Source organism: Lissotriton helveticus, chromosome 3_1 (assembly GCF_964261635.1).
Source record: "Lissotriton helveticus chromosome 3_1, aLisHel1.1, whole genome shotgun sequence".
Lineage (NCBI taxonomy): Eukaryota > Metazoa > Chordata > Amphibia > Caudata > Salamandridae > Lissotriton > Lissotriton helveticus.
Genome location: NC_136061.1, coordinates 1,863,808,752 through 1,863,822,171, shown reverse-complemented (window position 1 = coordinate 1,863,822,171; position 13,420 = coordinate 1,863,808,752). Strand labels below are relative to the sequence as shown.

The window sequence follows — 13,420 nt, the reverse complement described above, 5'->3', positions numbered from 1 at the left end:
CCCTGGAGTGACATTCAATTTTCATGTCAACCGATCTCATTTCTCCAGACCTTCCATAATCCTACTCCAGGGAAGGAGTTATTTCACACAAATAATGTTAAGAGAACCATTCTGTACTGTCCTAACTAGACCGAGAAAATTGGATCAGTTAAGCCATCTTTTGTAACCAATGACCCTGCTTGTACAGATTGTGCAACATGTAGAGTCTAAGTCTAGGTGGCTAGTTTTAAGCATTACAGTATGCTACTAGACAATGATGATCTGTAGAAGTGTCCCAGGTATGCTGGCAGCCTTTTTTCCAGTTAGGTTTAGAGCTAATGTAACCTGTACGGAAGAAAGCATTATTACACTTATCAAAGTGTTTTCTTTTATTACATTTGGACACTACCACAGAGGCAATCTGCCCGTGTGTTGTGTTTGCAAGACACTCTGAATTTCTACTGCAGATTAGGTGCTCAAGTTGGCCAGACCCTCTAAGCAATGTGTGAAATTGACTTGTTTTTTCACTTTAAAAAAAAATGAAATATGATTGTATGCCTTTGATTTCAAAGACAAACATCCACCACACCAATTAAACTTGAAGATGAAGACATACAAATAGTTATTAAAATACTTTCTTTGACAACTGTAGACTGTACTGAAAGTAATTGACTTGACTGTATAATGTATCACTTCCTCAGTCTTTTTTTTTTTTTTTTTTTAAAGCGCACAATCACCCGTAAGGGTCTCTAGGCGCTGGGGGGCCGTCGGGAAGATTAAGCGAGCTATTGCCCAGAGTCACATGGTGCTGGGCTGACCTGCCGCCGGAGCCGGGGATCGAACCGTGGTCCCCAGATTCCAGCGTCAGTCGCCCTGGCCGCGGCGCCACACCGTCTTTTGAGTGATAGTGTAAAATTACTTTTCACCTGTGTCTGCTTAGGTTACCTAACTTCCTTGAAGGCCAACCCATTTCTTTGCTTCAGCTTGTTATTTATTCCAGTTCATTTAAAAAGAAAATATATAATTTTCGAGTAGACAGAATTAAAGTGTGTGTGCGTATATATTTCTTTGTGGGGTGAAGTTTAGCAAATGCTTCTCACACTGTCAGATGGCAAAGGTCCATTTAGGCTGAGATCACTAGTGATCATGAATGTAATGAATGTGCTTGAAGATGAACTAGGATTACAAGTAAGTAACTTGTGTTTTTTGTCTTACTTTTTTTTAGGACCATTGCTAAAGACTAGAGTGCAAACTGTGTTGAATGCTTATGCAGGTCTTTATGCCATGTGAATGATGGAAAGAGTTTAAATGGACTTGTTAAGATGTTTCTGTAGTTGCGCTCTTGAAATGGCAATTACAAGCAGTCCACTTATTCTCTGTAATGTTGTGCACAGAGAGTAGATGTAGTCTAGTGGCTACAGCTGCTACCTTTTGAACCTGTGGATCCAGATTTGAGTCCTAGCGTCGGCGCTTGGTTCAACATCGTATGATTCTCGCCAAATGAGTTATTATCCCTGTGCCTAAAAATTGGAAATGTAATGTGCGAGTTGTATTGGTGAAACACACAGTTGATACACACGATCTTGTTGATAGTCTCCAAGTCCACCCAAGTAATGTATGCCAAGCCGTTACTTCTGAACTTGGTTCGCAGTACATAAGCATGTTATGCACTTATACAACTATGTACTTTATTTTTCTTTGTGTTTTTACTGCCTCATTTTGTGTATATTTACCCATTAACTCAATAGGGAAGTACTTAATATTGTTATTGTTTCTCTTTGCAGCCAACACCTCATCACAGAAAAATGGATCTGGAGATTCTCACGAGGGAGGTACTTCAGGTGACAATCGTCAAGGGAGCACCTCTACCCCAGCCTCAGGGACGTCAGCACAGACTACTAGCACAGAGACAACGTTGCCACCATCTGAACCACCTACCACCGTCCGACCAAGCTCAACAAGCCTCTTCCCTATTTCTCCTTCTTACTGTACCTCCCCCAGAAGCCTTGACTGGATGCTAAATCCCACATCCAAAAAAACAGAGGGTGGCATTCGGTTTAATAGTTCCTTCACACCAAGAGCCATTCAGGTTCAGAACATTGCAAGTGGAAGTAGGCTTGGCTTAAAAACAACAGAGTCCCCTCGTTTTAATGGGAACAATAAAAAGGGTGTTGCTTCAAACACTTTGGAAGGAAATAGCAACCAGGGCTCCACTTCTAGGGTGGCAACAGCAGGGCATCCTCCTGAACCAGGTGCCAAGCGAATAGATCTATCTGAACTGCCCAGGATACCAAAGATAAAGCGGGAAGTGACCATTGAAAATCCAGAGCCCACAGTTGGAAAAGGCGGCAATAGCATCTCAGATGCCTGTATGAGCAGACTCACTGGGAAGGGGGATAGCCGCCGTCCATCTAGGTTCAGTGCTGTGGAAAGCATTAAACAGACCACTAAAGACTCTCCAGAGCTACCAATGCATGTAGGTGCTGTGACCACTCCAAGTGCTTGCAGTAGCTCTGTACCTCATTCATCTGTTGAAAAAGCTCCAGATCCATCTGGCATGAGTGCCACTGGCCTAAAAATTACAATCAACCCTGGTGCTGGGCTATCTAATAGACTATTCAGCCCAAGCACATCGAGTCCCTTCCGGCCTACAGACAAAGCACAATCTAAACCTGACCCTGTACCGGTTTGCCCCAATAACAAAAAAGAAAAACCCCTAAAAAATGAAATCTATGACCCATTTGACCCAACGGGTTCTAATTCGAGTTCTGAATGCAGTAGCCCAGAAAGGGAAGAACCACCTGTATCCATGCCAGAATTTATCAAAAACTCTCCAGACATCAACCGATCTCTTCCAGAAGTCACACTAATTGTTCCAGAAGTTACACGGATTGTTGTTCCAGAAGTAGCTCGGATTCCCCCAGAAGTTGCAAGGACTTCTCCAGAAGTTACTAGAGTTTTCCCAGAAGTTAGTAGGGCGTTCCCAGAAGTCACCAGAAAACTTCCAGAAGTCACAATGACCTTTCCAAAAGTGACTATGAAGTTCCCAGACGTTACCAGGAAATTCCCAGATGTTACTCGAAAGTTCCCTGAGCTCACCAGGAAGTTTCCTGAAGTCACCAGAGCGTTCCCAGAGGTCTCTAGGACATTTCCAGATGTCTCTTTGAAGTTTCCAGAAGTAACAAGGAAGTTACCTGAAGTAACAAGGAAGTTACCAGAAGTTACAAGAACCTTTCCAGAAGTTTCCAGTAAGGTTCCTGAACTAACTCGTAAATTTCCAGGAATTAGCAGGACCATTCCTGAAGTTACCAGAACATTTCCTTCTGATGAAACTAAACCTGGGGCATTTAGAAGCTTTCGGTTACTAACTACTTCTTCAAAGGTGGGGGCATCTGGTTTAGGTTCTGATTTTTCTGATGTGTCTGTTAACAAGTCAGTCCGTGATGTTATTTTTGAAGATACCATCAAAGATAGCAGTTCAGCTACTGAAATTGATAGAGAGATCATAAAAAGGGAAGTAGAGCAAGACAAAGGAGGCATAGCAGAGTCCTATAAAAACTTTCATGCTTCTGTGACTGTAAAGATGACTCCGGAAAGAACAAAGAGTGCAGAAGGCCCCAGCACGTGGGGTGATGAAGATGAACGAACTGTGATGAGTGTAAAATCAGAGCCTTCTACTCCACCGAGTAAAAACAAGCAGCAGAAGGCTAAAAGGCCCCACAAAGATGCAAGATCCCAATCACGTAGTCGATCAGACTCTAGTTCCCGAAGTAGGAAGAGGCACAAAAAAGATAAGAAGTTAATTTCAAAAGAGCGGAAAAAAAAGAGATCAAAGTCTAGATCACTTTCAAAAGATAGAAATTCAAGATCTGCTTCCTGGTCATCAGGTGATGAGCGTGTGAAAAAGACCAGACATAAGAACAAGAGCAGAAAGGTGTTCAGTGAACGCTCAAGCTCAAGCAGCCGTGAGCGATCAAAAAAAAAGAAAGTGAAGGAAATGAAGAAAAACAAGAAAAAGAGTTCCTCATCCAAGGACAGAAGGAAAACCAGGTCTAGGTCAGCTAGCTATGGGAGCTCCTCATCCGAATTTCATGAGGTTAAAAAAAAGAAGAAAAGGAGATCTAGGTCACGGGAAAGATCTCGGTCAAGCAGTGGTGATAGAGAGAAAAGACGGAAGCGTAAATCTGAGAAGATTTACAGTCGCTATGAGAAAGAAGGCAGCGGATCAAGGACAAGAGAGCGACGAAGGTCTAAGGAGAAAAAGAAAGTCAGGACGAGATCGAGATCGACATCACCACAGGTCTCCAAGGATTTCAAGCATTCAAGATTAAGGGAAGAATGGCAGCCGCATAAGGAAAGGAAAGTCGAATCTACAGAAGCACCTCTATCTCCTCACCGTGTTGTTAAGCTAAGTGGCACTTACGGTGACAGCGTTCCCAAGATGACAGTCTCCTATGTTGAAAATATTCCCAAAAGGACTGTGCATTCCTTAGTTGTAAATCCAGAGGTTAAAGAGCCCGTAGCAATAGAAATGAGCAAAGATTCATCTGATACTAGCTCTGAAACAGATAGTGATGTAGAGACTTCTGGAGAAGAAAAAGAGTTAAAAGATGGGTTTAAACCACCTATCGAGGAGCTTTCCAGAGAAGCGATGTCTGTCTCAGGGGAGAATGAAAGTACTCACAGCGAATCTTCAGACTATTTACACAGCTCTCTCAGGTTTGAGGCAACAGGCAGTTCTGGGTCTGGCACAGTTAGTGGAAGCAGCAAGAGTACCCAGGATATGATTACTATTCGAGGAGATAACACTGTTCATTGTTCACTTCCAGTAGAATGTTCGGAAATGGAGGCTGTTGAATCTATCCATGATTCTGAGCTGATACAGACCCAGTCAGAACACAGAGATGTGGAGGGTACAATTGAAGATGACATGGAAAGTCCGTTGACAGTAGGAAAGGTGGATGATGATGTGGAAAAAATGCTGGATGATAATCTAAATATGGTTCACAGGGATTGCAGCCTGGTGAGCAAAGGTGCACCAGATGCAGTGACAGATGATGTGCCGAGCATGCCGAACACGGGGGTGCATGAAATGCCAGAGGATGAGGACCCCAAAACATCAGACAATAGTGAGCACAACGCATTAGATGATAAGATGCACAATACAATGGTAGTTGGTCAAAATATCATTTTAGATGGTGTTGCACAGGACACATTTACTGATCATACGCCCAGCATGGTAGTTGGTGTGGTGCCTGACCGGTTGGATGATGAAGCACCCAATGTGCTTGGTGATGGCATGAATGATATGTACAAAGGCGTGGATGATAAAATCGACGAAGCCTCACAGGACAAGTTTGGGGATGTGTCTTATGAGTTTGTGGATGAACTTCTTGAACTGGACAATGATGAACAAAAGACAGTGGGTGGTAATAATGACAGTGAAGTGTGTGACCATGTCAAAGAAATGATAATTGAAGATGCAGACAAAGAGGTGAATGAGGATAGAGATGTAGATGCCATTGATAGTAACCAGGTGGTTAATGTTTCTACCGACCCAGTGAATGATTTTGCTAGCAGCCAAAATGTTGATGAAGTTGGTCAGCCATCAGCCAGTTTTTGGGGAAATGTGGTGGAGGGTTTTTCTGGACAAAAGGACAATTTTGCTAGTTCTGGAAAAGAGGATTCGGTTAGTCAAGGAGTGGACCAGTTCTCTTGCCATGTGACGGAAGATTTAGCTGTTCACCAAGTGGACCAGATTTCTGTTAATCAGGAGGGTGAATTTTCTGCTGACAAGATGGATGAGCTGGCCAGTCAGCAAACTGGGGAACTTGTCAGTCAACACATAAACAATGTTTCTGGAAGCGTAGACAGTTTTGCTGGACTCCCCATGGAAGATTTTGCTAGACACTTATTAGAAAAATTAGCTGGTCATGGGATGGTTGATTTTTCTGACCACCGAGTGGACATTTCTTCTGGCAACCAGGTCGTCCAGATTCCTGGCATTGGCACAGATGATGTTGCTGATTATCAGGAGGAGGATGCTGCTGGCTTTCAAGACGATGATTTCACTGGCGATCAGTCCGAGATGGAGTCTTCTCAAAGTTCTACTCAGAAATCCAAAACGCATGTGAAAAGGGTCACCTGGAACTTGCAAGAAGAAGACAGTGACACATCCACGTCAGAAAAGGCTTCAAGTAAGAAACATAATGCACTTATTAATTTGAATACACACGGGTAGACATACCTGATTTGACTGAGCAGCCCTGTAATTAAGTAGACAGTCCAACTCTGCAAGTAGAAAAAAAGAAATATGAACATGGATTAAAAGCTTTAAGAGGGATATGGTGTTTGCTTCAAATAAGTAAGACTGAGTGTATGAAATAGGTTAAACATAGCATAATAGTACATACCTCTTAAGATTCCTATTGGAGAGGTGAATTGGTTACATGGAAGAAGTCTTTCCATTTAGACAAAGCTGGGACTGCCTTGGCTTGGCTATTTTTCTTCTCAGCCCTCTAATCTTTTGACAGTTCAATTTCTTTGATCACCATGGAAATCCTAGCAATTATATTTAATTTGCTCAGCTTTCAGGTACAGGCTACATGTAATTATTTACACATACCAAAACAGTGTTAGGAATTTTGTTAAGCAGTGACACCAGAGTACTTTGCACAAATACTCAGACGAAAAGGACCTCAGCAAATGTCACACCTCTGCAAGTTTTAGAAGCTTTAGTTGAAGGGGACATTTCTGGCAATAAAAATGCCAAAATATTTTAGAGCAGAATTCCACTTAAAAAATTGTACTTGATATATTCTGCAAACTTTTATTTGATTTTTCAAAAAGCTTTTTTCACACACCCTTTTTTGTAGGGTAGAAATTCACATAACTCACACCCCTATCACTTGACCTTTCCTTTATGATCTAATTCCAACACTGTATCTAATTTTCTACTATTACTCTTTTGCATGTGTGCACTGGTCTCCGTTCTCTCAGCATAACATTCAAATCAAAAATCCTAATCTACCTTTTTCTAGGATAATCTTCAATGTTTAAAATTCAGCCTGGTCAACCTGCTTCCATTTTCTGATTGTGGTTGGCCTACCACTGTGGTGACAAACCCCATCAGAATCCCCATAGCTGCATTTTTCCTTGTGATATGTTTGTTAGAATCATTCCCAAAGCTTGGTAGGCTGTTCTGCAGTGATCATTGGAAATACTGCATACTTGCCTCTTTGATACCATGAGTTAATGCATTAATAAATAACACTTTGACACTGCTGTCATATTAGGGCAGACCTCGTGTTAGTTGTGTATGACTTGGATGCAGCCCAGAGATCCACAGTGGACTTGAACTTTGTTTTTGTCATAGTTCTTTTTATTGCATTTTCCGCACAACTTTTATAAAGTACATGTAACACTTGAGAACCATCAATACATCGTGGGATGCTATTTCTAGAAACAGTTTGCAATATGGTGGCAATGGCCTCAGTTAGCATATTAATTTCTCCACCCTTTCCCAACGCCTAAAAGAAAAATCAAATAAGTAGGGGAAATAAATAAATAAAGAATGACAGGGCAAGGTCCTCAAACGGAACGTCTGAAGCTTGGTAGTGATTTCCGCAATTGTGCACATGCAATGGGGAGCATTTAGGCCAGGGGTGACCGCAGGGTGTTTCCGTTGTCGCGGGAAAGGCCAGTTAGAATTGGAAGATGTGTAGCGTTCGTGTTCTTGATGGGTACGCCAGCTGTGGTAGGCGCTTCGAAAGGTAGATAGTTAGGTACACCCAAGTGTATTCATAGTTTTTAAAAGCATCCCTAAAGATATCGCTCATCCACTCCATAGTAATTGCGTGCCAGAGGCGTGCATGCCCTTGCTGATTGATGGAGCTTCAGGTTTTTTCCAGGCTGCCGCTACAGCCTTTTTCGCTGCCCCTTGATATAGCCCCATGGTACCTTCATCTGCCTTTGTTTGGTGTTTCAAGGATTCCGATCTGAGCCCCATTAGGGCAAATAATAAGGTGTCTGTTATGGGGTTACCCAGGACTACTTTTATATGGGCTTTGTATTTCTGACCAAAACGGGCGAATGTTTAGGCAATCCCACCAGATGTGTCGAAGTCACCTAATAACCCACAGTCCCTCCAGCATTGGTTGGATGTATCTAGGTAGCATTTTTTCAGTTGTAGTGTGCTCTCGTAGACTAAGTGAGTGATTATGTCTATGTATATCCCTCCAGAGTGCTTGCCAATCATATTCTGAGATATCATGGCTCAGGATTTGATTCCAGATGGCCATATGACTGGGTGTTTGTGTGGGTGCTGTGCGTAATAGCAGAGCATATAAATCAGGGTTATGGAATAGGTGTTAAAATCGGACAGCCTCCCTCCAGGCATCAAATTGTCCTGGTTGCAATCCTGGGGGAAACGCTGGGTTATAGTGAATCTGGGGTGAGGGGATGGCCGTCCAAGGCGATTTCTTAAGAACCTCGTCCCAGACTTTCAAAACTGTTTCAGTTTGAGTACTAAGATAGGCATTGGCAGGACCATCTGTTTTTTTGGTTTCCATAGTAAGTCCCATGTGACTCTGCCTTCTATTGCCCTACCCATATGTAGCTAGTGCTTATCCGATTCCCTTTGAGACCACTCTATCATGACCCTTTGTTGTGCCGCCTATAATAAAGGTTAAAGTCAGGGAGGCCCAATTGTCCCTCTGTTCGGAGTCGCCGGAAGAGTTTGAATGGAAGTCTAGGCCGCTTATTTTGCCATGTGAACCTGTTGAGGATGGTCTTAAGTTTTTCCAAATAGGTCTGGGTCGATGGGTAAGCTTTGAAACAGGTGGAGGAATCGAGGCAACACTACCATTTTAATTGTGTGAATTCTGCCTAGCCAGGATAGGTATAAAGAAGCCCATCTCTTTAGATCTGACATTAAAGTTTGTAACAAAGGTGGGTAGTTAGCTTGGAATAAGTGTGACATTTTTTATGTCAGCTTAATACCTAGATAAGTAAGGTTTTTCTTTGCCTAATGGAAGGGTATTGTGTGGGTGAGCATCTCAGTCTCGCCCTCTGGTAGGGGCTGATTTAAAAGGAAGAATTTTGAGAGATTATTACAAAAGCCTGCCACTTCTTCGAAGAGTCTTAGTTCGTGTTGGAGGGCTGTCAGTGAGCCATGTGGGTCTGTAAGGGGGAGCAAAATATTGTCTGTGGATAGGGAAATTTTGTGTTCTTCCATGCCAAAGATTATCCCTTTGACCACCTGGTTGGCCCTTATCATTGCTGCTAGGGGTTTGATGCTCATGGCAAAAAAAGGGGCGAAAGCGGGCACCCCTGTCTTGTGCCTCTTTCCAATAGGAATGGTTCCATTTACGAAGAGACTTGCGCTCGGCGAGGCATAGTTTGCTCAGATCATGGTGATAAATGCTTCGCTAAAGCTAAAACGTTTGAATGTTGCAAATAGAAATGCCCAGTCTACCCGGTCAAACGCTTTCTCAGTGTCCAAACCAAGCAGGACTGCAATGATTCCCTTTTAATTTGCTTTCTCAACGAGGTGGAGTGCGTGTCTGACATTGTCATGTGTTTGTCGCTCCTTAATGAATCCCGATTGGTCGGGATGAATTAACTCTGGCATTAGGTCTTCCAGTCCTGCAGCGAATATTTTCGAGTAAAGTTTTGCATTCAGGTTAAGGAGGGCAATGGGGCGGTAGGAACCACACAACTTCGGGCCTTTCACGGCTTTGGGTATTACTGTTGTGAGTGCTTCACTCATTGATGGTGAGACAATCCCTACATTGGCGATGTAGTTAAATAACTCTGTCAGGTGGGGTGTCGGCACTCTTTTACAAGGCATTCAGCGCAGAACTTTCAGCCCGGCCGGTCCTGGGGATTTGAAGAGTTTTAGGCAGCTGATTGCTAGCCGTACCTCCTCTTCATTTATGGGTTCTATGAGCCTCTCATCTTGTTAAGGGGTTAATTTGGGCAGATCTACCTTGTCCAGATATCTTGTCTGGGAGTTTGGGTCTACCTGTTCTGCCGGGTACAGGGATTTGTATAATTGCCGAAAAGTGTCCCCTTTCCGGTATTCTGTAATTTCTAAAGTACCCATTGAATTCTGTATTTCACTAATGTACTCTTTGTGCCTCTTAACTCTGAGCTGGTGTGGCAAGTCCGTTCCTACCTTGTTACCCTGTGTATATGATGTTTGTTTCAGTCGAAGGAGTGTCAATTTGGCCTTGTTTGCGTAAATTGTGTTTAATTTACCTGTGGCTGCAGTGTCTTTGCTTTGGAGGCTTAGGTTGGGAGCTGCCTTATCGCTTGTTCGAGATTGTGAAGCTCTGTCTCCCGGGTTCTGCGTTCCAGGGTTCTTTGCCTATGTAATTCCGCTTTTGCTGCAATACAGTTTCCCCTCAAGAATTCTTTGAAGGCATCGCAGTTATTAGAGGGAGTTGTGTTTTGGGGATTGTTTAATTGGAAATATTAATTTATGGTTTTGCGGAGGTCGTCCCTCGCAAGTCTGTTGCATAGTAAAGCCTGTGGGTAAAACCAGCGTGCATACTTGGCGTGTGGTCTCTCCATTCGAGGGAGCTGATTACCGGTGCATGGTCTGAAATGATGATAGATTGAATGTCGGCAGTGTGTACTTCGTTCTTTAGTGTCCTGCTCATAAAGATGTAGTTGCTGGCAGGACAGGCTCTCCATCCTAACGCTTTTTTAAAAATGTTATAGCACGCTTTTGCAATGCAATGTATCGGTTCTAAAAACAACACATAAATAAAAGGCATTGTCATTTACAATGCCAATAGCTCAAACTCTCATAAATGCAAGACTTATTGCATTAAAAATGCTTGTTTTGATAAGGACAGCTTTCATGGGGAGTGACCGCAGTATTTCTACCGAGGATCGGCCAGCACACTGGGAACCTACCAACCCAGGATATTTCTGAAAGCTAGAGAGCCAGTAGAATTTACGGCAATTTGGGTTACTTGACTGCTGGCTGATTGTGTTGCTGAAAATGTCAATGTACAGGTGAAATAATTTTGTTTTTCTGTGATGCAGAACTTCAGCATTCACAGCAAAAGTCTGACCATCACAGCTAGTGAAAACTATACCCAAATGGTGCGCTGTCCCTAGGGCAAAGTACAGTAGCAGGTCAAAAGATTTGACCATTAAAAGACCACATAGATACCTCATTGACTTTACGCAGTCACAGTTTTGACTTGTTCGTGTCTGTTACTATAGGCATACCCAAACATCTAAGATATTGTTTTATCAATAGAAGTGTCAGAAGACTGATGTATTGAAATCCCCTCACAAAGGTGAAAAAGAAGTAGCTTAAAGAATTAAATTGCATGTGATAAACACGTCTTGAAATAACTCTGGGAACTCATTATTACATGGATTGCGTGAAAGGAGTGGTCCAATAGGTCGTAATGATGTGCATGTATTTCAGGAACACATCATGTCACCATTATATTAATACAGGAACATCTCAACATGAATATTGTACTTTCGATGTTATTTTACCAACACCTGTCACTAAGGCTGTTAATGGATAGTACCTGAGAATCAACTCTTTTCAGTGGGGCATCTTTGCTAGTAATAGACAGTACCTTCACTTCTGCAGAGTTGCTACTCCTTTCTTGGGACTATAGAGCTACTTGTCTGCATGACTGCTGTACCTTCAAGAGGACTGTTACAGCACGGCCTTGCTGGGAATTCCATTTTAGTGAATTAGTATCCTGGCCGTGATTTTTTGGTTTATAACTAGCGGTTTGATATGCATTGAAGACCGCCTTCTCTTTAAAAACCAAACTGCTTATATTCATATGTGGTAATCGTTCAAGATCATTTGTTGGAATCCGTCTAGTAAACACATACTCCCTTCATTCCCACTTAGTGTCCAGGCCCTGGCATCAGCCACTGCATTGGGCAATGCGCACTGCAGTCACAGTATTAGCGGATCATTTAGGTTTCCCTCTGTAGTAAAGAGTGCGAGTGGAAATGATTACTATTTCCCCATCTAAGACACTTCTTGCTTGTCACTGCCTCTGATCACTAAGCCTTCTTTGCATGGAAGCTGAGCTCCAGTCAGGTTCTGTCAAAGAAGGTGCTACTCCATATGTAGCTTCTCCTTTCTGCTGACTGCTGTGTCTCTGTATGCACCTCTTCTCCATGGTACTCCCTGGTCTATAATGCTGTCCTGCATAGAGCAGTACTGCTGAACAGCATTCATATCCCCGGACGAAAAGAGCACCTTTCAATAAAGTCTGTATAAGAATGTCTATCTTTAAATTGTTATGTTTGAGAGAAAAAAACTGAACTTTGAAATGGTTAAATCAATGAAAGTATTTTACTAACCACCCTGCCCAGGAGTGTATTTTTGAGTTTATCAAATTGAGACCAATTATATTTTGGAAAATGATCTTTTCAGAGAACTTTGTACAGATACATTCTTGTGTAAATGCCCCATAGGCAGGGTTTCCATTTCCGTGTGGAGACGTTAATAGGTACATCTAGAAAGGGTAGCCTAAATGTTGTAGGTAGGATCCAGTCTGCTGAAATGTTCGGATGCTCTTTACCAGTAGATCTGGAGCACATTTTAGTGCAATAAATGGTTTTGACTGTAATAGACTCTTTATGCCTAAGACTGTTGCTGAGATCTAGGTGTAGCCGCCCAGGATTTGGTGTGTAAATTTATTGGGCGTAGATGTACAGTGTACCTCCTTGTGCATGCTTTTTGAAGTTAAATGCTATTGTTTGATTGTGTGGTACTTTGTGTAGCTCTGTCTTGGCCCTTTAATTTTGTTTGCCTCTAATTAGTGTTGGCTACCTTGTTCTGTTGTCCAGGGGTACCGTTATACAAACTGCAAAGAGCCAAAGAAGGACCTTGGAAACCTCCAGAGTCGTTGAGCCAGGCGCCAAATCAGGTCAGTTTTTCTCACTTCCAGGTGTTACACAAATGCCTACTTGTATTAAGCTTTGGTCCCTTTTATATAAGAAGCCTATTGGCCCTTCTTTCTCCATTAACACCATGCATACATTGTGCCACGGTTTATTATTGCCTTTAATGAAGCCATTGTCTGGACTTCACATTTCTTGCCCAGGCCTACCAAGTACGGCTGGATATTCCAATGTCTCTTTCACGTGCCAACCATATAATAAAATACAGACATATCAGAAATGGATTTTAAACAAACAAAACTGTCAACCGAATGTAAAAAAGAGTGAGAAGTGTGACGTGTGCGCAGACCATAATCTGCATAGTTGTTTTCCAGGGCTAAGTATAATCGAAAGCATGGTTACATTTCGCAGAAAGGCACTGCTTTTCTGTTCCTCATTTACAAACTTTCCCAACACTGTTCTTCTCTTCTGCGTTTCCTGCCTGTTTGTAGCCCTGCTTTTATGTTCCTCGTTTCCTACCTTCCCAGAACTGGCTTTCCGT

General features: G+C 42.5%; 1 protein-coding gene across 2 annotated transcripts in view; it reads left to right on the top strand.

Moving 5' to 3' along the window:
- The window catches only part of PHRF1 (PHD and ring finger domains 1), a 429,596-nt gene that overhangs the window by 379,533 nt on the left and 36,643 nt on the right, over positions 1 to 13,420 (top strand). For both annotated transcript variants that reach the window (XM_078682828.1, XM_078682827.1), the window contains exons 14-15: positions 1,764 to 6,176; positions 12,826 to 12,905. In XM_078682828.1, coding sequence (XP_078538954.1) covers positions 1,764 to 6,176; positions 12,826 to 12,905 — 4,493 coding nt within the window. The remainder of the gene's footprint in view (positions 1 to 1,763; positions 6,177 to 12,825; positions 12,906 to 13,420) is intronic.